The sequence below is a fragment of the Pygocentrus nattereri genome, chromosome 20 (assembly GCF_015220715.1).
Source record: "Pygocentrus nattereri isolate fPygNat1 chromosome 20, fPygNat1.pri, whole genome shotgun sequence".
In the NCBI taxonomy this organism is placed as follows: Eukaryota; Metazoa; Chordata; class Actinopteri; order Characiformes; family Serrasalmidae; genus Pygocentrus; species Pygocentrus nattereri.
The window spans coordinates 20,269,726-20,294,140 of NC_051230.1; the positions used below are offsets into that span (position 1 = coordinate 20,269,726).

General features: G+C 41.5%; 5 protein-coding genes across 5 annotated transcripts; all 5 read left to right on the forward strand.

Moving 5' to 3' along the window:
- The first annotated feature begins 212 nt into the window (after positions 1-212).
- Positions 213-1,271, forward strand: LOC108431780 (C-X-C motif chemokine 11-6-like). The gene is made up of 4 exons (XM_017705139.2): positions 213-345; positions 460-586; positions 680-769; positions 915-1,271. The coding sequence occupies exons 1-4, from the start codon at positions 291-293 to the stop codon at positions 925-927; spliced, it is 285 nt and encodes a 94-aa protein (XP_017560628.1). The 5' UTR covers positions 213-290; the 3' UTR covers positions 928-1,271.
- Positions 246-19,087, forward strand: LOC119261897 (C-X-C motif chemokine 11-6-like). Its single transcript, XM_037531952.1, has 5 exons — positions 246-290; positions 18,042-18,096; positions 18,215-18,341; positions 18,435-18,524; positions 18,671-19,087. The coding sequence occupies exons 2-5, from the start codon at positions 18,042-18,044 to the stop codon at positions 18,681-18,683; spliced, it is 285 nt and encodes a 94-aa protein (XP_037387849.1). The 5' UTR covers positions 246-290; the 3' UTR covers positions 18,684-19,087.
- On the forward strand, positions 9,454-10,513 carry LOC119261896 (C-X-C motif chemokine 11-6-like). The gene is made up of 4 exons (XM_037531951.1): positions 9,454-9,586; positions 9,701-9,827; positions 9,921-10,010; positions 10,156-10,513. The coding sequence occupies exons 1-4, from the start codon at positions 9,532-9,534 to the stop codon at positions 10,166-10,168; spliced, it is 285 nt and encodes a 94-aa protein (XP_037387848.1). The 5' UTR covers positions 9,454-9,531; the 3' UTR covers positions 10,169-10,513.
- LOC108431781 (C-X-C motif chemokine 11-1-like) lies at positions 13,710-14,926 on the forward strand. Its single transcript, XM_017705141.2, has 4 exons — positions 13,710-13,865; positions 13,985-14,111; positions 14,367-14,456; positions 14,599-14,926. The coding sequence occupies exons 1-4, from the start codon at positions 13,811-13,813 to the stop codon at positions 14,609-14,611; spliced, it is 285 nt and encodes a 94-aa protein (XP_017560630.1). The 5' UTR covers positions 13,710-13,810; the 3' UTR covers positions 14,612-14,926.
- Positions 19,088-21,747: 2,660 nt separating the features above from the next.
- On the forward strand, positions 21,748-22,927 carry LOC108431782 (C-X-C motif chemokine 11-6-like). The gene is made up of 4 exons (XM_017705142.2): positions 21,748-21,957; positions 22,077-22,203; positions 22,347-22,436; positions 22,574-22,927. The coding sequence occupies exons 1-4, from the start codon at positions 21,903-21,905 to the stop codon at positions 22,584-22,586; spliced, it is 285 nt and encodes a 94-aa protein (XP_017560631.1). The 5' UTR covers positions 21,748-21,902; the 3' UTR covers positions 22,587-22,927.
- Positions 22,928-24,415: the final 1,488 nt, after the last annotated feature.

Sequence of the window (24,415 nt, forward strand, 5' to 3'; positions counted from 1 at the left end):
TCTCTCTGGAGAAAGACATAGTACAGTTACATGAGACGTCCAAACCATCATGGCCTAATGACCTCCTCGCTGAAAGTAAAACATTTCCAAGAAATAAGAAGTTTAAGAGGACTTTAGGAAGTGAAAGCTCCTCCAAAAAAGGCCATGTCCGCCAAAACAGCAGGGAAATGCCCATTTGAGCGTATAAAAGCAGAGTGCCAGTCCTCATTCAGTCACCGCTTCACTCTGACAGCTGTCTGAGCAGAAACCAACAAATCCTCACTGAGAGCTTCTTCAAGAACAAGAGCAAAATGAAATCTGCTGTAGCTTTTGTTGTTCTTTGTCTGCTTATGCTGCATGTACAAGGTAGGATTCCGTCTTTCATTGATTAGATCCAAATTTAAGTGTAGCTCATTGCATTCTGTACGAACAAACAGATGTAACACCAGCTAAAATGTATATAACTGTATTTGTTTGCAGGTCAGGCCAGGCTGAGCGCAAAGAGGTGCTTATGTCAAGGTTCTGGGGTGAACATGGTTCGTCTACAACGTGTTGAGAAGGTTGAAGTTTATCCTCCTGGTCCATCTTGTGAAAATGTGGAAATTATGTAAGTTTCCATCAATTCATAATCAAATGATGTGAAATACCAAACAGTTCAAATCCTTTCAGTCGTCTAACTGGTGTGTCTTTGCTCTTTTAGTGTCACTTTGAAGAACAGTGCAGGACAAAAATGCTTGAACCCAGAATCCAGTTTTGCCCAGAATTACATCAAGGCAGCCATTAAAAAGAGGTGAGACCAGCAGCTTGAATACAGTAAGACTGATAGATACACATTATTCTGAGCTGTTATTCAGGGAAAAAGCACTAAAGACCAAATTATGCAGTAAGTAAAAGGGGGTTCAATTAAAATGAGTATTTTTATGTTTGTTTTTCAGGAGTCTGTCGTGAAGCCTGTGACACACAACAGTGACTATGTGGAAGAGGAGATTGTGAACACTGATCACTGAGACAGTCAACCCTGCTGACTGTATATATAGTTACCTCAAATATTTAAGCTTCTTCAAATATACATATAAATGTGCTTAAACTACTTGTATATTGTAAATACTGTAAATATGTCTAAAGTTTAATTTATACAAGTGATGCTGTTATATAACTATATACTGTGAGAGCTTTAATATACAGACTTTTCTGAAACACTCAGTAAATTTATTTTTTATCTACTTTGTTGGGTTTGTTGTTGATGTCTGAAACATAATAAACTGCGCACATGAAGGTGCCTGAAATCTACAGATACAAATGTGATGTGTGATTTATTAACAACATGTATATCAATGTTTGCTCAATATCAACTTTACTATCACTGTTTTCAGTCAGGATGCGAGGGATTCACTGAAAGACGCTGCAACCCCAGCAGACAGAATAGTTTAGTTCATGTGGCCACAATGGTGTGTAAAATTAGTTGGGTATAAACCAGTTCCTCTTTTAGCCCCAAACACACTTACTGAGTTCAGTAAGCAGAAGTGATAGTGTTATTAGATCTGTCTCCAAAGCTGATTCTCTTTCTCACTTTAAGAAAAGATCATTCAGTCAGTCAACTTTTTCAGATAGCAGCACATTTTTAGAACACTTTGTCCAAATACAATCCCAACTAAAAACTACAGTATGTTCAAGTGTAGTTTAAGGGAATGGCCTATTGTCAGAAAGGAGTTTGTACATGAATTTGAAGTTTTCAGGTAATGATTCAGAGGTGGACGAAGTACAAAAATCATGTACTTGAGTTAAAGTAGAGATACCTAAGGTAAAATATTACTCCAGTCAAAGTAGAAGTGCTTACTCTAGACCTCAACTTGAGTAAAAGTATAAAAGTATTTACCTTCAAAAGTACTTAAGTATCAAAAGTAAAAGTACTAAAAGATTAATTATGGCTCTGATGTCCTGTTATCATTTTTATATCAAGACTCGCTTCCTGAACTCATTGTAGGTGAAAATCCTCCAGCGTCTCTCTTGGTAAACCAGTCTTTTAATAGAACGTCATTAATTAGTGACGCTGACGTCTATTAAAATGATCATAAGCACAAAACACTGAAGGTAAACAGTTTCCATCAGGGAGAACCGAGTGGCTCTGAAATCACTTTTACAAACACGCAAAGTTTCATTTTAAGATTACTTTGTAAATTAATTACAAGTTTAATAAAAACTGGCTTTAAACTCAGGATCACAAATGAGTTTCCTTTACTGTGTTGATCTGTAGGCGTCTGTTCATAAACATAAACTAACCCAAACTAATTTACTATAAAATGAAAGTGTTTGTATGAATTCAGAAAAAAAGAAACAGGCCAGTCTCGACTGCATATGTGGACATATTTCTATATTGTGGTCTATTTACCCAAAGTTAGGTTAGTTCATCATTTAGGAAGACGTATGTGCTCCCAAATCTTTACGCTGCTGCATTGACATTGAACTGTGTGCTGCACTGGGTCGGTATGACCAACAGGTCAAAACAAGCTCAGAACAAAGTGACCGCTGTGCTCTGATTGGTGTTCTGGCTTATTTTGTTTTGACATGTTACGTTTTTATACACACAAAAACCAAAAGGAACGACAGATTTCTCAAAATGTAGTGGAGTAAAAAGTAAAATATTTGACTTTGAAATGTAGTGGAGTGAAAGTAAAAAGTCGCCCAAAATGGAAAAACTTAAATAAAGTACAGATACATGAAAAAACTACGTACGTACAGTAACAAATTATATTTACTTAGCTACTGCCCCCTCTCCATGGATCACCACCTTATCGTGGTGGAGAGGTTTGTGTGCTTGAAGGACCCTAGGAGCTATGTTGTCTGGAGCAAAAGCTCCTGGTAGGGTCTCCCATGGCAAACTGGTCCTAGGTGACAGGCCAGACAAAGTGTGATCCATAACCACCCCTATGAGGACAACAAAGCAGGACTCGTGTACCCTGCCCGGATCAGGGTTACCGGGGCCCCACCCTGGAGCCAGGCCTGGGGGAGGGGCTCGCCAGCGAGCGTCTGGTGGCCGGGCATTCACTCATGGTGCCCGGCCGGGCCCAGCCCGAAGGAGCTACATGAGTCCCCCCTCCCATCGACCCACCACCGATGGGAGGGGCAGTAGTAGGGGTGCGGTGCATTGTGGATCGGGCAGTGTCCGAAGGCGTGGGCCTTGGCGTTCTGATCCTCGGTTGCTGAAACTGGCTTTTGGAACTTGGAACGTTACCTCACTGGCGGGGAAGGAGCCTGAGTTGGTGCGCGAGGTCGAGAGATACCGGCTAGATATAGTCGGGCTCACCTCAACACACAGCTTGGGCTCTGGGTCCAATCTCCTTGAGAGGGGCTGGACTTTTTTCTTTTCTGGAGTTGCCCATGGTGAGAGGCGGCGGGCAGGTGTGGGCTTTCTCATAGCCCCTCGACTCGGCGCCTGTATGTTGGGGTTTTCCCCGGTGGACGAGAGGGTAGCTTCCCTACGCCTTCGGGTTGGGGAACGGGTCCTGACTGTTGTCTGTGCTTATGCACCGAACAGCAGTTCAGAATACCCAGCCTTCATAGAGTCCTTGGAAGGGGTGCTTGAAAGTGCTCCTCCTGGAGACTCGATTGTCCTACTGGGGGACTTCAACGCTCACGTGGGCAATGACAGTAAGACCTGGAGGGGTGTGATTGGGAGGAATGGCCTCTCTGATCTGAACCCGAGTGGTGTTCAGTTTTTGGACTTCTGTGCAAACCACAGTTTGTCCATAACGAACACCATGTTTGAACACAAGGATGGCCATAAGTGCACATGGCACCAGGACACCCTAGGCCGCAGTTCAATGATTGACTTTGTAGTCGTGTCAGCGGACTTGCGGCCATGTGTACTGGACACTCGGGTAAAGAGAGGAGCTGAGCTGTCAACTGATCACCACCTGGTGGTGAGTTGGATCAGGTGGTGGGGGAAGATGCCAGTCAGACCAGGCAAACCCAAACGTATAGTGAGGGTTTGCTGGGAACGTCTGGCAGAAGAACCTGTCAGATTGATCTTCAACTCACACCTCCGTCAGAACTTTGACCAGATATCGGGGGAGGTGGGGGACATTGACTCAGAATGGGCCATGTTCCGCTCCTCCATTGTTGAAGCGGCTGACTATAGCTGTGGTCGCAAGGTAGTTGGTGCCTGTCGGGGCGGTAATCCTCGAACCCGGTGGTGGACACCCCAGGTGAGAGATGCCGTCAAGCTGAAGAAGGAGTCCTACCGGACATGGTTGGCCTGTAGGACACCAGAGGCAGCTGGCAGGTATCGACAGGCCAAGCGATCTGCGGCTTCAGTCGTTGCCAAGGCAAAAACCCGGGTGTGGGAAGAGTTCGGTGAGGCCTTGGAAAGTGACTTTAAGTCGGCTCCAAAAAGATTCTGGCAAACCGTCAGGCGACTCAGAAGGGGAAAGCAGTGTGCCACTAGCACTGTATATAGTGGAGATGGTGTGCTGCTGACTTCGACTGAAGACGTCATTGGGCGGTGGAAGGAATACTTTGAGGACCTTCTCAATCCCACCGACACATTCTCCAGTGAGGAGGCAGAGTCTGGGGACACGGGAATAGGCTTGTCCATTACTGAGGCCGAAGTCGCTAAGGTAGTTAAAAAGCTCCTTGGCGGCAGGGCTGCAGGGGTGGATGAGATCCGTCCCGAGTTCCTCAAGGCTCTGGATGTTGTGGGGCTGTCTTGGCTGACACGCCTTTTCAACATTGCGTGGACATCGGGGGTGGTGCCACTTGATTGGCAGACTGGGGTGGTGGTGCCTCTTTTTAAAAAGGGGGACCGGAGGGTGTGTTCCAACTACAGGGGAATCACACTCCTCAGCCTCCCTGGTAAGGTCTATGCAAGGGTACTGGAGAAGAGAGTCCGGCTTATAGTCGAACCTCAGATCCAGGAGGAGCAGTGCGGGTTCCGCCCTGGTCGTGGAACACTGGACCAACTCTTTACCCTCTCCAGGATTCTCGAGGGTTCATGGGAGTTTGCCCAACCAGTCCACATGTGCTTTGTGGATTTGGAGAAGGCATTCGACTGTGTTCCCCGGGGTATTCTGTGGGAGGTGCTTCGGGAGTACGGGGTACATGGCTCTTTGCTACGAGCCATTCAGGCCCTGTACAAACAAAGCAGGAGCTTGGTTCGCATGGCCGGCAGTAAGTCAGACTTTTTCCCAGTGAGAGTTGGACTCCGTCAGGGCTGCCCTTTGTCACCGATTCTATTCATAATTTTTATGGATAGAATTTCTAGGCGCAGTCAGGGGATGGAGGGTGTCCGGTTTGGTGACCTCAGGGTCACATCGCTGCTGTTCGCAGATGATGTGGTCCTATTGGGGACATCAGGCCGTGAACTTCAGCTTTCACTTGATCGGTTTGCAGCCGAGTGTGAAGCGGCCGGGATGAGGATCAGTACCTCCAAATCCGAGGCCATGGTTCTCACGCGGGAAAGGGTGGAGAGCCCTCTCTGGGTCGGGGATGAGCTCTTGCCTCAAGTGGAGGAGTTTAAGTATCTCGGGGTCTTGTTCACGAGTGATGGTACAAGGGAGCGGGAGATTGACAGGCGGATTGGTGCTGGGTCAGCAGTGATGCGGGCTCTTTACCGGTCTGTTGTGGTAAAGAAAGAGCTGAGCCATAAGGCTAGGCTCTCGATTTACTGGTCGATCTATGTTCCCACCCTCACCTATGGTCATGAGCTTTGGGTAATGACCGAAAGAACGAGATCGCGAATACAAGCGGCTGAAATGAGTTTCCTCCGCAGGGTGGCTGGACTCTCCCTTAGAGATAGGGTGAGAAGTTCGGTCATCCGAGAGGGACTCGGAGTAGAGCCGCTGCTTCTTCACGTCGAGAGGAGCCAGTTGAGGTGGTTCGGGCATCTTGTTAGGATGCCTCCTGGACGCCTCCCTTGGGAGGTGTCACAGGCAAGTCCACCGGGGAGGAGACCCCGGGGAAGACCCAGGACACGCTGGCGTGACTATATCGCCCAGCTGGCCTGGGAGCGCCTCGGAATCCCTCCCAGGGAGCTAGTGGAAGTGGCTGGGGAAAGGGAGGTCTGGGCTTCATTGCTCAGGATGCTGCCCCCGCGACCCGAACCCCGGAGAAGCGGAAGATAATGGATGGATGGATGGATGGATGGAAATTAAGAAAACTTAATTTCCTTTCCTGGTGTCATTGTGTGGTGGAGTTTTTATGACAGTGTTTATGCTGCTTCTTTACTAAGAGAGAGAGAGAGAGAGAGAGAGAGAGAGAGAGAGAGAGAGAGAGAGAGAAAGAGAAAGAGAGAGAGAGAGAGAGAGAAAGAGAAAGAGAGAGAGAGAGAGAGAGAGAGAGAGAGAGAGAGAGAGAGAGAAATTACTGGAGTAGAGCACAAACAGGATTTGATTTGAATAAACTATGCCTGATTAAAAGAGCTGTTAATTTTTTTACTTGGGCAAGTGGGAATGATATATTTTTTTAAAATCAGAAATCTGTTTTGCACCACCACATACGTTGTGCAGTATTATAGTGTCTAGAAGTAGAAGAACCAGAGGAAAACAATTTACATGTGAGCAAATGCTCTTTTATTGAACAGGCAACGAGAGACCCCAACACAGCACTTCTGAATACAGCAGGAGAGCAGGCAGGCCACTTCGAGGCATATGATTCCACTCTGTGTTAAACACCAACACCCACTCCAACTCTCTCACAGGCCAGCACAATAAAGCTCAACATATGAATACATCTCCAACCAATAACCAGCAACATTATCAAGAAGTCCAGTTCTTACCAGAATCATGGCACCTCCCGAGAGTCTCTCCACACAGCCACTTTGCATGGTCACGCCTCCCGAGATCTAGTGCCAGTGCAGCATATGATAGGATGCCCCAATATCAAGTAAAAGATTGCATACAAATATACACACACAGCACTTCTGAATACAGCAGGATAGCAGGCAGGTCACTTTGAGGCATATGATTCTACTCTGTGTTAAACACCAACACCCACTCCAATTCTCTCACAGGCCAGCACAACAAAGCACAAACAACACAAATACATCTCCAACCAATAACTGGCAACATTTTGAAGAAGCCAAGTTCTTACTGGGATCATGGTAGGATGCCCAATTTTAAATAAAGGTTTGTATGAAAAATAAAGATATGTGAACTCCTTCCCACTCAAAAAGAGCTACACAGTTTTGTTTCAATCCCCACCTGGGCAAACACCCTACACTATACCAATAAGAGTCCTTGGGCAAGACTTCTAACACCGCCTTGGCCTGCCTGTGTAAAATGATCAAATTGTAAGTCGCTCTGGATAAGAGCGTCAGCCAAATGCCATAAATGTAAATGTAAATGTTTCAGTTTCACAGATGTGCAGGTGGAAGTACTGCACTTTCAGAAACTAATACCCTCCTACTGCACATCAGTTTCAAAGCAGGAGTGTCGTTTCCCACTTTCATGTGTGATGCAAGAAATCCTACAGATTAAATTGTAAAACACTGACTAGCATTACTGTAACAACATGAGTAAAAGTATAAATTCAGTTACAAATAATATTAATGACGGCTAATGTGTCTAATTTTCAGGGTCAGTTGCAGTTTTGATAAGTTCAAACATCCTGTAGTTACTGCTTGACTGTGTTGATGGGTACATCATAAGTGTATAACGAAATGTATTGTTATTTGCTTTAATTTAGAACAAATTTCGCTTGTAATTGTCAGTGTAAGTTAATACTCAGTTATTTCCTCTCTATCATGACTATCCAATTAGGATCTGAATGGGAATTAATGGCAATAATTCAGCCTGATACAAGAAACAAGTCAGCCTGCTGATCGCTCACCTAAATCTCATCTCTGCATTCCACACACTTTTATGAATGAATCTGAAATTCAGCCCTGATGCTTCCTTGCACAAGACCTTAACAGCATTCAGAGAAAGTTTCTGAGAAATGAAAAGGCTAGAAGAAAAAGGAACACTTGTACAGCACTGTGAAACAAAAAGGAAAATGGACTCTCAGTCAAAACAACCACAAAGACAGAATTTCAGGTGGGGAATCCCCAGTTTAGAGTATAAATAAAAGCACTGGATCACCTTCAGTTACAAGTTAGAAATTACGGAGAACAACTGAGATTGTTATTGCTACTGGTATGTAAGGGAGGGTGGCTAGAAAGAAGCTATTTCTGAAGAAAAGCCCCAAAAAAATTGTAATGAAACCACATCTAAAACTTAAATCTAAAAGAAATGCATGATTAATCAGACCACACAATGATCAAATCCAAACAACTCATTGTCTTTAAAAACTCAAAGGCAAAAAAAAGATTGAGGCCACTGCATTAGATACTGTAGGCACAGTGTCAGTGACTTGAGCAGCTAACTAGCCAGCTAACAGCAACATGTCTAGCATTAGCTCACTAGTAAAGAGGTTTAATCACTAGGCTTATATGTGAAAATGTTAATACAGTGCTAATAACTGTATTTAGGCTGCTTCTTTACTAAGAGAGAGAGAGAGAGAGAGAGAGAGAGAGAGAGATTACTGGAGAGCACATGATTTCACTCTGTGGTAAACACTAACACCCATTAATCTCACAGTCCGGCACATAAAGCTCAACGCATGAGTACATCTCCAGCCAATAACCAGTAACATTATCAAGAAGTTCAGTTCATCATGGCACCTACCGAGAGTCTCTCCACACGGCCACTTTGCAACGCCGCGCCTCCTGAGTTCCGAGATCTGTGTCATGTGATGGGTACATAAAATTAATCAATGATGCACAGTCTTACACTAATAATTACAACCAGAAAAAAGGGTAAACAAAACAGAAAACACTAGAAATATTAAGGAAACTGGGATTAGGGAAACTGCAAAGTCAAACAGGGGCTATATGAGAGTATTAATGAGTGCATGAACTTACTGCAGATGTGATGATGAAAGGGTGGAGCCAGGAGCTGAAGCTGAAGTAAAGGCTCTCCAACAACATGGAAATATTATGTAAATTTACACTACATGGATTATAGTGTACACTTGTTTTAAAATACAGAAATGTGCATCAGTTCTCTGCTGATTCTTTCAGTTTTCTTGCTTCACGCAATACAATGAACAAACCCAGCTGTGTTAGTGCAGAGAGTAAACTGTCATATTTGTAGAAGGCCTTCAGAATTTCATGTTGAACACTACACAAAGCCTGACATTTGTGCTCTGAGCCATGCAGGGATTTGATTTCTGTTTTTACAGCCAAAAATATGTGACTGATTTTACTGTATTTGGAAGATTATTCTATTCTCTCTGGAGAAAGACATAGTACAGTTACATGAGACGTCCAGACCATCATGGCCTAATGACCTCCTCGCTGAAAGTAAAACATTTCCAAGAAATAAGAAGTTTAAGAGGACTTTAGGAAGTGAAAGCTCCTCCAAAAAAGGCCATGTCCGCCAAAACAGCAGGGAAATGCCCATTTGAGCGTATAAAAGCAGAGTGCCAGTCCTCATTCAGTCACCGCTTCACTCTGACAGCTGTCTGAGCAGAAACCAACAAATCCTCACTGAGAGCTTCTTCAAGAACAAGAGCAAAATGAAATCTGCTGTAGCTTTTGTTGTTCTTTGTCTGCTTATGCTGCATGTACAAGGTAGGATTCCGTCTTTCATTGATTAGATCCAAATTTAACTGTAGCTCATTGCATTCTGTACGAACAAACAGATGTAACACCAGCTAAAATGTATATAACTGTATTTGTTTGCAGGTCAGGCCAGGCTGAGCGCAAAGAGGTGCTTATGTCAAGGTTCTGGGGTGAACATGGTTCGTCTACAACGTGTTGAGAAGGTTGAAGTTTATCCTCCTGGTCCATCTTGTGAAAATGTGGAAATTATGTAAGTTTCCATCAATTCATAATCAAATGATGTGAAATACCAAACAGTTCAAATCCTTTCAGTCGTCTAACTGGTGTGTCTTTGCTCTTTTAGTGTCACTTTGAAGAACAGTGCAGGACAAAAATGCTTGAACCCAGAATCCAGTTTTGCCCAGAATTACATCAAGACAGCCATTAAAAAGAGGTGAGACCAGCAGCTTGAATACAGTAAGACTGATAGATACACATTATTCTGAGCTGTTATTCAGGGAAAAAGCACTAAAGACCAAATTATGTTGTAAGTAAAAGGGGGTTCAATTAAAATGAGTATTTTTATGTTTGTTTTTCAGGAGTCTGTCGTGAAGCCTGTGACACAACAACAGTGACTATGTGGAAGAGAAGATTGTGAACACTGATCACTGAGACAGTCAACCCTGCTGACTGTATATATAGTTACCTCACATATTTAAGCTTCTTCAAATATACATATAAATGTGCTTAAACTACTTGTATATTGTAAATACTGTAAATATGTCTAAAGTTTAATTTATACAAGTGATGCTGTTATATAACTATATACTGTGAGAGCTTTAATATACAGACTTTTCTGAAACACTCAGTAAATTTATTTTTTATCTACTTTGTTGGGTTTGTTGTTGATGTCTGAAACATAATAAACTGCGCACATGAAGGTGCCTGAAATCTACAGATACAAATGTGATGTGTGATTTATTAACAACATGTATATCAATGTTTGCTCAATATCAACTTTACTATCACTGTTTTCAGTCAGGATGCGAGGGATTCACTGAAAGACGCTGCAACCCCAGCAGACAGAATAGTTTAGTTCATGTGGCCACAATGGTGTGTAAAATTAGTTGGGTATAAACCAGTTCCTCTTTTAGCCCCAAACACACTTACTAAGTTCAACATTTTGTAGTTACCACTTGACTGTGGTGATTAGTGTGTGTGTGTGTGTGTGTGTGTGTATAATTTAATTTGTTATTTGCTTTAATTTGTCACTGAACATGTAGATTTTAATTTTTTCGTTGCAATGGTCAGTGTAGGTTGATATTCTGATTTTTCCTCTCTATCATGGCTATCCAATTAGGAAATTAATGGGAATTAATGACTAACAATGGCAATAATTCAGCCTGATATAAGAAGCAAGTCAGCCTGCTGACCTCTCACCTAAATGACCTGTCACCTAAGTACCCCTTTACAAGCTCCCACTGACTAGATTATCTCATTTTCCAAGCAAAAGCACAGAACAAAGTGTTTAGTCTGCCTTCACAATAAGAGTCCTTACAGAATAAACTCTGAGAAATATGTACTAGAACACACCTGCCCAAAACTAGCATGTTATAATACTAAAGCCCAACAGATGTAGCTTCATGATCAGCTGCCTCCCTCCCCATCCCCCTACCAATGAACAAGCCCTGTCTCCCAGCTGAAGAAAGACGAGCAGCTTTGTGTTGAATGACATATAAGTTAGTATAAATGTAGAATGTCTGTTGTAATTTTGTTATTATGTGTTTTAAGTTTATTAATGTTAAGAGAAACTTCTTTTCAATGATTTTATCATTATAATTGCATTTAAACTGTAAAATAGGGCCTTTAGCACATTTCTTATACAGGGTATCAGACTTGCTTCAAGTAGTGAATTCCACTGTATGCAGAATGTTGAATACATGTCTGCACAGTGTTATATTTTAAGGTTGGTGTGGCTTGTTGTGGTGGGACCCAAAGTAATATCTTTTCATGGGACCCCAAATCCCTGGGGGCATCTCTAAATGTTGAATGAAAACACACCTCATGTTTCTTATATCAAAAATGTATCAAATCAAGACACCACTAAATCGATACTGCCATGATAGTCAGATAGAGCATGGAGAATATCAGCACTACTGCACAACTGAAACACCACTGCTGTACAAAAAACTGCACCTAAAAAAGCAGAATCTGCTGCAGCTTTTGTTGTTCTTTGTCTGCTTATGCTGCATGTACAAGGTAGGATTCCGTCTTTCATTGAGCAGATCTAAATATAATTGTAGCTTATTGTACTTTGTACAAACAAACAAAGTTAATAATATGTATGATGCATAACTGTATTTGTTTGCAGGTCAGGCCAGGCTGAGCGTAAAGAGGTGCTTATGTCAAGGTTCTGGGGTGAACATGGTTCGTCTACAACGTGTTGAGAAGGCTGAAGTTTATCCTGCTGGTCCATCTTGTGAAAATGTGGAAATTATGTAAGTTTCCAGCAATTCATAATCAAATGATGTGAAATACCAAACAGTTCAAATCCTTTCAGTCGTCTAACTGGTGTGTCTTTGCTCTTTTAGTGTCACTTTGAAGAACAGTGCAGCACAAAAATGCTTGAACCCAGAATCCAGTTTTGCCCAGAATTACATCAAGAGAGCCATTAAAAAGAGGTGAGACCAGCAGCTTGAATACAGTAAGATTGATGCACTATATTTCAAAAAGTATTCACTCACTCATCCAAATCATTGAATTCTGGTGTTCCAATAACTTCCATGGGCTCACGTGCATAAAACCAAGTACCTAAGCATGCAGACTGCTTCTACAAACATTTGTGAAAGAATGAGTCGCTCTGAGGAACTCAGAATTGAATTCCAGCGTGGTACTATGACAGGATGCCACTTGTCCAGTAGTGAAATTTCCTCACTACTAAATATTCCACAGTCAACTGTCAGTGATATTATAACAAAGTGGAAGCGATTGGGAAGCAACTCAGCCACGAAGTGGTAGGCCACGTAAAATGACCGAGCAGGGTCAGCGGATGCTGAGGCACATAGTGGGCAGAGGTCGGCAACTTTCTGCAGAGTCAATCACTACAGACCTTCAAACTTCATGTGGCCTTCAGATTAGCTCAAGAACAGCGTAGAGATTCATGGCCTGGGTTTCCAAGGCCGAGCAGCTACATCCATGCTTTACATCACCAAGTGCAATGTAAGAATGCAGTGGTGTAAAACGCTGCCACTTGACTCTAGAGCAATGGAGATTTGTCAATCTGATGGATGAGTCTGGGTTTGGCGGTTGCCAGGAGAACGGTACTTGTCTGACTGCATTGTACCAAGGAGCTCTTAATGCTTCTGCAGACCAAGAGATTTTGGACAATTTCATACTCCCAACTTTGTGAAAACAGTTTGGGGACGGCCCCTTCATGTTCCAACACGACTGCACACCAATGCACAAGGCAAGGTCCATAAAGACATGGATGAGCGAGTTTCATGTAGAAGAACTTGACTGGCTTGCAACCTGATAGAACACCTTTGGGATGAATTAGAGCGGAGACTGTGAGCCACAAATGCTCACAAATGCTCTTCTGGAAGAATGGTCAAAAATTCCCATGAACACATTCTTGACCCTTGTGAAAAGCCTTCTCAGAGGAGTTATAGCTGCAAAGCGTGGGCCAACATATTAAACCCTATGGATTAAGAATGGGATGTCACTCAAGTTTAGTTGTGCGTGAAGGCAGATGGCCAAATACTTTTGGCGATATAGTATAAGCTAATTCAGATTTTTCTTCTTTATCATGGCTGTCCAATTAGGATGTGAATAGGAATTAATTATTAATTCACAAAGAAAAACTGAAAAGTGGTTGATTTTGTTATAACTCTGCAACGTAGCCTGATACATGAAACAAGTCAGCCTGCAAACTTTTAGAATATTTGTTTTCACAAGTAACTGTCCGCACACTTTTATAAATTCATCTGAAGTTCAGCCCTGATACTCCCCTGCACGAGAGCTTAGCAGTACTCAGAGAAAGTTTCCGAGAAATTAAAAGACTGCAAGAAAAAGGAACCTACAGCACTGTGAAACAAAAAGTAAAATTGGATTTAAATCAAAACAACCACAAAGACACAATCTCAGGTGGGGAAGCCCCAGTTTAGAGCATAAATTAAAGCACTAGATCAGCTTCACTCACTAGTAGAACTTCAAGCCGTCTCTGAAACTGAGCAGATCTTCAAGACCGACACTGAAATGAAGACGGTTGCAGCTTTGGCTCTCATCTGTCTGCTCGTGGTCGACGTCAGGGGTAAGAAAGTCTGGAGCTTTTCATGAAAACATTAGAATCGCCAACCAGTGATCACAGACCTGCTTGCATTGATTCTAAGTGTTTTAGATGATCTTCATGAGAGACACTTTGTGTTCCAGGACAGGCAAGAGACCCCAGAGGAAGGTGTTTATGTGCTGATGGTGGCCTCAAAATGCTTCGTCTAAATCGGGTTGAGAAACTTGATATTTTGCCTGCAAGCCCCTCCTGTGGAAAACAAGAGATCATGTAAGGACCACAACTAAATTCATAAAAATAAAGATGCCAAAAAGTCATTTTTGGAGTGATTCCACAAAAAAGATTTTGTTTCACTAAAATCGGATTTCTTGCAGAAACGTTCACTGAAATGTTCTTTAGGGAACCAAAAGTGGTTCTTTTATGGCATCACTCTAAAAAAAACATAATATTTAAGCAGTGCCATTCAGTACACATGTGGATTGATTCAATCACTCAGTCCATCCTCATCCTTGTGTTGACGTGCAGTGCTACTCTGAAGGACGGTGCAGGGAAGAAATGCTTGAACCCAGAGTCCAAGTTTATCCAGGAGCTCATCAAGAAGATGATGGAAAGCAGGTTGGTTTAAGTATTTTTAGCATAACTTGAAGCTTCAGCCTCATTCTAAAGGAAGTGGTACTTTTAAAGCTGCATGTTGGTATATAGAACATGCTTTACCAGCAGGGTCCCTATTAACAGAAGTGCTTTTGGTTTTTTGTAGACGCTCAAAGTAGAAGAATCTGCTGAGGAACTGTTCCTGCTCCAGTTTCACTCCAGACGCCCTGAGATCAACAGAGAGAAGGCAGCGGGTAATCGGTCATGGACTTTCACTGCGCTGAAACTAACTGACACCTTTCCACCTTCTTTTTCAATGTAAATAGTTTTGTTATTTTAAATTATGGAAAGACTAAACTAGTGCTAAACACTGTGATGTACAAAGGTTTCTTTTCTTCATTGTGTCTGTTATTTTGACTTTTGTCTGTCGATTCTTAGAGTTATGAAGAATTCTTGAGCTAGAACCTCAATAAACCAACTTTTTTTAAACTAAACATTAAAGTGCTGGATGATTTGGGGTCAGTGAGAAATGGTAGAGGGGGAAATTACTGTGGGTGCATATAGGCCTTTAAGATGCTTGCGTCAGTTTGTCATAATCAGTGTGTAATTCATTTGATCACAGGGCAAAATCCTGTAAAATCCCATAAAAGTTTTTATTAAATTTTATAAAAATTCCGCATCTTTCTCGCGCTCACTAGGAATGTTTTGATGTTGCTGTTTAGTGGAGAGTTAACCACAGAGCAACGGCAGCATCCAGGACAGAATCCTCAAAAGTGTGAGAGCTAAACTCTGAAAAAAGGTAGTCGGCTGTGCTGTTTTTAAGGCCGGCCTTAACTGGCACAGGAGCACGTCCTCCACGATGAAGCATCTTCAGAGGAAACTCGTTGGTCCGCTGAATGAAGAAGATATGCCACGTCCCAAACCGCTTATTAGCACACTAAATAGTGTGTAAAACCAAAGCCACCATATATAAACCATACACCATTAGAAGTGCACTCATTAGTGTGTGTGAAGTACAGAAGTGTGTGGTTTACAGGGCACATACAGGGCAGCTGGGCGAAGGGTTACCGTTGAAATAAAATGTTTCAAAATCGTTCAACATTTAACTGTTCATAGAGAAGTCTCTCACAAACCTTCACCACTTTCCCCTCCGCTGCGGCGAGGAGTGAGTATCCACTCTCAGAGGAGAGCGAGACCCTCACAGGAGCACAGCGGGATGCGGACCTTCTGTTTCACTAAAGCCCTGTTATTGTAGTTTAGTTTCAGCAGATAGCAGGTCAGAATTTAGACTCATTTGCTTATTTATTAATTAAAGGGAAACTCATTTAGTTTTCTTATTGCTTGTATTTTATGGCTGCTACTTTGCACACCTTGATTTTAAATTTTGACAGGAAAAATATATCAGAGATTTATATGTCTATTGTATTAGGAAAGTTCATTACAACAGAAAATTTCTGAATAAATTATGAATTTTTCATTGTCTTCATTGTTAGTTAGCACAGGCATAAAACAGCCTCGAGCGAAATTTTAAAGCCAGTGGCTACAAAAGAGTCGTAATGTAACGATTTACAATCCGAATAATCGATTATTGGTTACAGTAATAGATTATTCGACTATCAAATCAGTTGTTTGTTGCAATCCTTATTGAATGGAAACATTGTATTACATTATATTACATTGCATAATATAACATATTTTAGCCACTCTCTGATTGCTTTGTATTGCACAACAACAAATCAAATCAAATCAAGATGCCACTGTAGTGTATCAAATAATGATACAATGACTCCCTGTCATTGATTGGCAAAACAATAAAAACCTTTCATTTTCACACACACACACACACACACACACACACACACTCACACACACACTCTCACACACACACACACACACACAAACACACAAACACTTATTACACAGACTTTTGATATGAATGCATGTGAAGTACAAATACTTTGCACACCTTGAGAGAGAACAAGCACAATCCAGGAATTCATAGGAGTGCATCAAATATCAGCTACCAATATATTATTCATATATAAAAGAGAAAAATCTGTCCAGTTTCATATTGGATAGTAACAGGAAACAACAGGTATTGTGACTTCAGCTCATGCACTGATGTGTGGATCGCACACCTGGAACAGCCCTGCTGTACCAATAACTGGGCCTAAATCACATTACATTCTCCTACTAGTGTCAGTGGCTCTGGAAGTCTGTACAATATAAATGTAATTGATTGCAATGATGATCATGTCTGATTTACCTCTGTCATGTGAGGGCTTTGGAAAAATCTATCAATTATGCATGGTCTTACACTGATAATGAAAAAACATTAAAAAAGAAAGAATAAAAACACTTGAAATCACAAAGAAACTAAGAACAAGTGAATGGCCCAAAAACGCACAGAGAAATATGGCAAATGGGGTCAATATATAAGAGTGTTAATGAGTCTATGAACTAGCTGCAGCTGTGATGATGAATACGAAGCCAGGCTCCACCTGCAGTTGAGGTGACTGAACAAACCCAAGTGAAGACACCATGACAATTACAGTGTACGTATGTGTGTGCCGATGCTTCGCCGAACCCCATGAGGAGACACAAAGTCACCGGGTAAGTTGTGACTGAATGGGTGCTTAAAATGAAGATGCAGGCTGGAGGTCTCTGGGTGGTTCTTTGCAAATGGTGAGTGATTTATTTACAACATGCAAAACATACAAAAGAAAAACTGTGCAAACCCAAGATAAACGTGGTTAAAATGTTGGCCCCACTTGATAGCAATAGACGTAAGTATAAATAACCATAGGCCGCAAGGCCATAGAACTATACTTTTAGCTCGGCTTTACTCCCTTTCCTTCAGCTTCCTCTCAATCTGAGGTGAGTCTCCTGAGCTAGCCTCCCCCTTACTGAACCTTTCCACTACCTCTTATAGGCCTAGCCCCACCCCTGCATCACCTGAGCTAAACCATTCCACTCTGCAGGGGTGATGCTGTCCTATACCAGTAAATTAAAACAAGGGTAAATAAAATCATAACGCCTTAACATATTATAGTACAGGTAAGGTGTTTAATTACAGTGCACACATTTATAAACCTGTCTCACTCTTTCACTGTTTCCTGTGACCTAGATTGGAGACATCATCCCTCTCATGAGCTAGCCGCGGGCCCTCAGGCACACTCATGGGTGAGCTCCATCTGGTCTGCCTCCCTTTTACTGACTGTACTAGGAAACAGACAACAGGTGAGTATTACAAGTAGGTATTAAGGTAAGTATTACACGCGCACACACACACACACACACCCACACACGCACACACACAGTACAGTTACAAGAGACATAACATCCGAATCGTCATGATGACATTTGGCCTTTTGAACTGCTGACTAAAACATTTCCAAGAAGTAGGAAACTCAAGAGGAAGCAAGATTCAGGAAGTGAAAGCAGCTCCAAAAAAGGCCATGTCCGCCAAAGCAGCAGGGAAAGGCTAAACTTAGGAAATAAAAGAGGAGGAATATTTCTCATTGTCACTGCTGCAATCTGACAGCTAAGGTCAGAGTAGAAACCAGCAAATTCATCCTCACTGAGAGCTTCTTCAAGAACAAGAGCAAAATGAAATCTGCTGTAGCTTTTGTTGTTCTTTGTCTGCTTATGCTGCATGTACAAGGTAGGATTCCGTCTTTCATTGAGCAGATCTAAATTTAATTGTAGCTTACTGTATTTTGTACAAGCAAACAAATATAATACTGTAGTTAATAATATGTATGATGTATAACTGTTTGCAGGTCAGGCCAGGATGAGCGTAAAGAGGTGCTTATGTCAAGGTTCTGGGGTGAACATGGTTCGTCTACAACGTGTTGAGAAGGTTGAAGTTTATCCTCCTAGTCCATCTTGTGAAAATGTGGAAATTATGTAAGTTTCCAGCAATTCATAATCAAATGATGTGAAATACCAAACAGTTCAAATCCTTTCAGTCGTCTAACTGGTGTGTCTTTGCTCTTTTAGTGTCACTTTGAAGAACAGTGCAGGACAAAAATGCTTGAACCCAGAATCCAGTTTTGCCCAGAATTACATCAAGAGAGCCATTAAAAAGAGGTGAGACCAGCAGCTTGAATACAGTAAGACTGATAGATACACATTATTCTGAGCTGTTATTCAGGGAAAAAGCACTAAAGACCAAATTATGTTTTTAGCAAAAGGGGATCAAATTGAAATGAATATTTTTATGTTTGTTTTTTTAGGAGTCTGCAGTGAAGCCTGTGACACAACAGTGACGATGTGGAAGAGAAGATTGTGAACGCTATTGACTGTATTTATTGTTACCGCAAATGCATAAACTACATTGTAAATACTGTAAATATGTCATGTTTAATTTATAAAAGTGATGCTGTCATATAATTGTGTATTGTGAGATGTTGAATACATTTGTCTTTTCTGAAACACCTTGTAAGTTTTTTTTTATTGTACTTTTATTGTTAGTTTTGATATTGATATCAGAAATAAATTAAGCACATGAATGTGCCTGAAATCTACAAATACAAATGTGATGTGTTACTCATTAGCAACATGCAGAACAACGTTTATATCAGCTTTCATGTCAGTACCTGCTGACATTTGACAGCTGATATTTGATTTTTCACTTATATTAGACAATCTCAGCAGCTGGATTAGTGAGGTAATGGAAGTCAGGGATTCACAGACGAAAGCCACAACTCCAGCAGCTAAAATATTTTAGTGTATGTCACCACACTGTCCAAAATTTAAGAGTAAAAGTGAATCAGCCTCCAGCACTGCAACCCTCACTGCCACTCTGCAAACCCCCACGAAGCAACAGAACAGTGGGTTTCTCACTATGAAGGTGCACCATGCACACTGAAGTAAAGTCTGAACATAACTTTAAGAAACCAAACCTTAAATATACCAGACCTAAAATGTAAGTCTTAATGACCATCACCCAGACTAATGACCAGAACAAACCTAAAAGACATAAAAGTTAAGGTTACTGCCAGGGAATATAGCCAGCTATAGCGAAAATGTTTGCTACAATTTCGTTACAGGCTTCAGTCAATCCGTGCAAAATTAACCACAGAGCGCAGTCGTTCACTGGGCTGGTGGCAACTGTGCAAACCTGACTGAGCTGAAGACAATTCGAGCAAACAGGTACGTGTGCCGTTCACCCCTTACCAATAGGCTTAACTCAGGGGCCGCAACCAAAATGTCAAGAAGAGCCGTTTTGTCCATTCAGCAATAGAGAAACCACCTTGGAGGCCCAACATTTTCTGTCCGTTTTACCGTCTCGGCTGTAAGTATGTCTCAGTTGTGCTGATGTGCTGATACAGGCTGAACATATAAACACAGACTCGCTTCTCAGGAAACTTCTCCACAAGTTTCTTGTAAAATGTCTCTCAATGTTTGACTTTTTATGAGGTTGAAGTCGCTTCTCATTCTCCAGCTTCTCGTTCGAATTGTCCCATTCCACCTTAAATGGTGCCTGAGGTGCCAAATTCCCCTGCTGCGCCATTTAAGTTGGACCGGGAGAAGTCGAACGAGAAGCAGGAGAAAGAGAAGCGACTTCAGTTTCATGAGTTGTTGCAGGTTAAAGGTCCATTAATCTCCAAATTATCGATGTTTGTCTTCTCTCTCTTTGCTGTTTCGTTCTCTGCGTTGCTATGGTGACCATCAGTCTGTGCATTTTATTGTGCAAACTGTGTTATAACGTATAATGTTGTGTGTTATAATGATTTTACAGCAAAGGATGATGATTATGTTATTTTACCTAAAAATAGTTCTGCTGTGGAGCCGCAGCAGCCAGTGTTGCCAACTCCTCAGTAAGTAGCTATTGGCTGTGCTAAAAACCGCTAGAAGTCGCTGAATGATGCCATCACCTAATTTGCATAATTGTTTTTTGCGTGTTTTTGAAGCTGTAGAATAAAGGAATAACATTGTGGGAGAGAAAAAAGTGAATAAAAAACACCTTAAATATGTTAGAACTATATAAAATAATAAGGTAGGAGGTTGCCTGGGACCCTGAGTCCATTATTCATTCCACCTCATTTATTACATGTGATGCGAATGACAATAAAGCCTTATCTTATCTTATCTTATCTTATCTTATCTTATCTTATCTTATCTTATCTTATCTTATCTTATCTTAACCTGCTCTGTAAATAGGGGGCGGGGTCAGCGGCGGCTGTGGGCATGCTCAGTTCATTTGCAGTGCGGACGTGGAGCGGTGTGGGTCTGCTCTGACTGTGAGACTGAGCACTGTGCGTGTTGTGGGACAGGGCTCACGGCAGCACCCGCTGCTCGCTGAGGAGAGTAACTGAAGAACATGTGTGTTCACCTCAGAGTCTCCAAAAGTCTCCAATAACACCAGAAAAAGACGCTAGAGGCGTCAGAAAAGTCACTAAATATAGCGACAAAGTTGCTAAGTTGGCAACACGGGCAGCAGCTCTGCAACAGTGGAGAGACTATTCAGGCCTGACTCTCACCCCAAACAGAGCCAGAGTCACTGATGAGGATTTTGAAGCTAAAGTGTTGCTGAAGTTTAATAAAGACTCTGAATGTGAATGTCTGTACACACACCAATCAGACATAACATTATAACTACCTCCTTGTTTCTACACTCATTGTCCACTTTATCAGCTCCACTTACTATATAGGTGCACTTTATAGTTCTACAGTTACAGACTGTAGTCCATCTGTTTCTCTGCGTACTTTGTTAGCCCCTTTTTACCCTGTTCTTCAGTGGTCAGGAGCCCCATGGATAGAGCATGTACTATTTGGGTGATGGATCCTTCTCAGCACTGCAGTAACACTGAAGTGGTGGTGGTATGTGTGTGTTTGTGCTGGTATGAGTGGATCAGACACAGCAGTTCACAGCCTAATAGCCTTGATTTCTGTTGAAAGAGAGCTACAATGGAATCAATTTTCAGTTTCACAGGTGTGCAGGTGGAAATATTGAACTCACCTAATTTAACTAACCTGATGCGCATCTGCTTACTGTGCATCAGTTTCAAAGCAGGAATGCCTTTTTTTCACTTTCATCTACTAAGGATGTGAATGGGGATTAATAGTTCACAAAAAGTGGTTGATTTTGTTATAACTCTGCAACGTAGCCTGATACATGAAACAAGTCAGCCTGCAAACTTTTATAATATTTGTTTTCACAAGTAACTGTCTGCACACTTTTATAAATTCATCTGAAGTTCAGCCCTGATACTCCCCTGCACGAGAGCTTAGCAGTATTCAGAGAAAGTTTCCGAGAAATTAAAAGACTGCAAGAAAAAGGAACCTACAGCACTGTGAAACAAAAAGTAAAATTGGATTTAAATCAAAACAACCACAAAGACACAATCTCAGGTGGGGAAGCCCCAGTTTAGAGCATAAATTAAAGCACTAGATCAGCTTCACTCACTAGTAGAACTTCAAGCCATCTCTGAACCTGAGCAGATCTTCAAGACCGACACTGAAATGAAGACGTTTGCAGCTTTGGCTCTCATCTGTCTGCTCGTGGTCGACGTCAGGGGTAAGAAAGTCTGGAGCTTTTCATGAAAACATTAGAATCGCCAACCAGTGATCACAGACCTGCTTGCATTGATTCTAAGTGTTTTAGATGATCTTCATGAGAGACACTTTGTGTTCCAGGACAGGCAAGAGACCCCAGAGGAAGGTGTTTATGTGCTGATGGCGGCCTCAAAATGCTTCGTCTAAATCGGGTTGAGAAACTTGATATTTTGCCTGCAAGCCCCTCCTGTGGAAAACAAGAGATCATGTAAGGACCACAACTAAATTCATAAAAATAAAGATGCCAAAAAGTCATTTTTGAGGTGATTCCACAGAAGAACCACTTTCTTCAGTACACTTGCTGGTTGATTCAGTCTCTTAACCCATGCTCATCCTTGTGTTGACGTGCAGTGCTACTCTGAAGGACGGTGCAGGGAAGAAATGCTTGAACCCAGAGTCCAAGTTTATCCAGGAGCTCATCAAGAAGATGATGGAAAGCAGGTTGGTTTAAGTATTTTTAGCAAAAATTAAAGCTCCAACTTCACACTCATAAGCATTTTTATAGTTATTTGTTGGTAAACAGGACACACTTTCCCCACTGAATCTATATTCAAAGAAGTGCTTTTGCTGTTTTGTAGGCGCTCACAGTAGAAGAACCTCCAGAGTGTCATTTGTCTTCAAGGTTCTTTCTGTAGACACCCTGAGGACAACAGAAAGAAGGCAGCTGTTCATCAGTCATGGACTTTCACTATGCAGATATTTTCTTTTATATCTATATAAATATAGATATTTATTTTACATCTGACATTTCTCCACTGAATGTACGTTTTTCAATGTGAATACTTTTGTTCAGCTGAGCACTAAACACTGTGATGTACAAAGATTTCTTATTTCGCTTTGTGTCTGCACTTTTTACTTTTTGTTCTGTGGAGAGTGACTTTAAGTTTTGAAATAGTTGAGAGTGGAACTCAATAAACAAACTTCTCAAAAGAGCACCGAGTTGGTTTGATTGACTTTAATTATCCATCCATCCATCCATCCATTTTCTAAGCCGCTTCTCCGTCAGGGTCGCGGGGGACTTTAATTATATTCCAGTGAAAAATGAAAACTACAAAAATAAATATCAGAATTTGCTTTTCAGATTTGTAATAAGAAACTTCTGAGTAATGTAGGGCAGAAATATCTACTCTTAGTAGTCTATACAGTAGCTATTGTATTTGCTTTGAAGGATTGTGCTGTATTCATTATAGTTTGGAAGGAAGCTTGTTTGAGATAGTAAAAGAATACCACATACACTATATGTCCAAAAGCATTCAGACAATCTTTGTAATTAGTGAGTGCAGCTACTTTAACATGCACCCATTGCTGACACATGGGGTTCAGTTGTGCACATTCAATTTGTATCATCTCCATAAGAGAGCATAATCAATAGAACCGGATGCTCTGAGGTACAAAGCTCCCCAACAGTGCACAGTGGGGCAGTGGAACTGCATTCTCCATCAATACCTTTGCAATGAGTTGGAGTGATGTTTGTGATCCAAAACTAATCATCCAACATCAGTACCTGACTTCATTAATGCTCCTGTGGCTGAATGCAATCACATCCTCACAGCAACATTCCAAAATCAAGTGTACAGCCTTTACAGAAGAGTATAGGGATGATGTAAACAAAGTCATTCAGAGTGGTTTGATGTAAAATGGTGCAGGGAAACTTACTCTGATTTCTTTACAATGGTGGTGTTGGAAACCAGAGGTTGCAATGGATAGAACACAAATATAGCCATATTATATTCTATGTTATTCACAGCTAGTGAACCTACATGTATCTACCTACATGCCTACATGCCTGCATGTATTTCTCTCCCATAAATTTATTTTAGAAGTAGATTTTAGGCCAAACGCTTATAGCTAAACACTCATTAAACAATATCATAGACATCAGGTAATGTATTTATAACCATTTAAGGATTTCTTTGCAGTAGCCTTTAGATGTTTGCTTACTATCACCACCACTGTCAACACTTCTGAACAAATCCACATTGATACATCTTCAAAGAAACTCTGGATGAGCAGGTGTCTACAAACTTTTGGACATAGTGTATTTTAAACGGAAATGCCTATAACCATTCCTATGTGCCTTATTCTGTGTCTGGATTACAGGTGTTTCCAGTCATGACAGGCCACAGCATTGCAAAGTTAAGAATGTGACATTATAAAACATGCCTGACTCAACTCATCAGCCAATTAGCATGACCTTGTGTTAGAAGAGGGGAAAATGCAAACTACTTCAGAGTTTTGGGCTTTGGGGATGTGAGTTTGACCCCCTGACCTCTCATAATACTGGAATGACCATACCATATGTGAACAGGGAAGGTTTTTTATAAATAGCACAATGTATGTTTGTCCCATTTTGATGCACAATGCATAAATATCATGTTACTGTTTCAGCTCACAGTGACATTAAAGAAGCACACCATGTA

Coding starts and splice junctions, on each gene's coding strand:
- LOC108431780 (XM_017705139.2), top strand. CDS start 291: ATGAAATCTGCTGTAGCTTTTGTTGTTCTTTGTCTGCTTATGCTGCAT. Junction 346..459: donor GCTTATGCTGCATGTACAAG/GTAGGATTCCGT, acceptor ATTTGTTTGCAG/GTCAGGCCAGGCTGAGCGCA. Junction 587..679: donor TGTGAAAATGTGGAAATTAT/GTAAGTTTCCAT, acceptor TTGCTCTTTTAG/TGTCACTTTGAAGAACAGTG.
- LOC119261896 (XM_037531951.1), top strand. CDS start 9,532: ATGAAATCTGCTGTAGCTTTTGTTGTTCTTTGTCTGCTTATGCTGCAT. Junction 9,587..9,700: donor GCTTATGCTGCATGTACAAG/GTAGGATTCCGT, acceptor ATTTGTTTGCAG/GTCAGGCCAGGCTGAGCGCA. Junction 9,828..9,920: donor TGTGAAAATGTGGAAATTAT/GTAAGTTTCCAT, acceptor TTGCTCTTTTAG/TGTCACTTTGAAGAACAGTG.
- LOC108431781 (XM_017705141.2), top strand. CDS start 13,811: ATGAAGACGGTTGCAGCTTTGGCTCTCATCTGTCTGCTCGTGGTCGAC. Junction 13,866..13,984: donor GCTCGTGGTCGACGTCAGGG/GTAAGAAAGTCT, acceptor TTTGTGTTCCAG/GACAGGCAAGAGACCCCAGA. Junction 14,112..14,366: donor TGTGGAAAACAAGAGATCAT/GTAAGGACCACA, acceptor GTTGACGTGCAG/TGCTACTCTGAAGGACGGTG.
- LOC119261897 (XM_037531952.1), top strand. CDS start 18,042: ATGAAATCTGCTGTAGCTTTTGTTGTTCTTTGTCTGCTTATGCTGCAT. Junction 18,097..18,214: donor GCTTATGCTGCATGTACAAG/GTAGGATTCCGT, acceptor AACTGTTTGCAG/GTCAGGCCAGGATGAGCGTA. Junction 18,342..18,434: donor TGTGAAAATGTGGAAATTAT/GTAAGTTTCCAG, acceptor TTGCTCTTTTAG/TGTCACTTTGAAGAACAGTG.
- LOC108431782 (XM_017705142.2), top strand. CDS start 21,903: ATGAAGACGTTTGCAGCTTTGGCTCTCATCTGTCTGCTCGTGGTCGAC. Junction 21,958..22,076: donor GCTCGTGGTCGACGTCAGGG/GTAAGAAAGTCT, acceptor TTTGTGTTCCAG/GACAGGCAAGAGACCCCAGA. Junction 22,204..22,346: donor TGTGGAAAACAAGAGATCAT/GTAAGGACCACA, acceptor GTTGACGTGCAG/TGCTACTCTGAAGGACGGTG.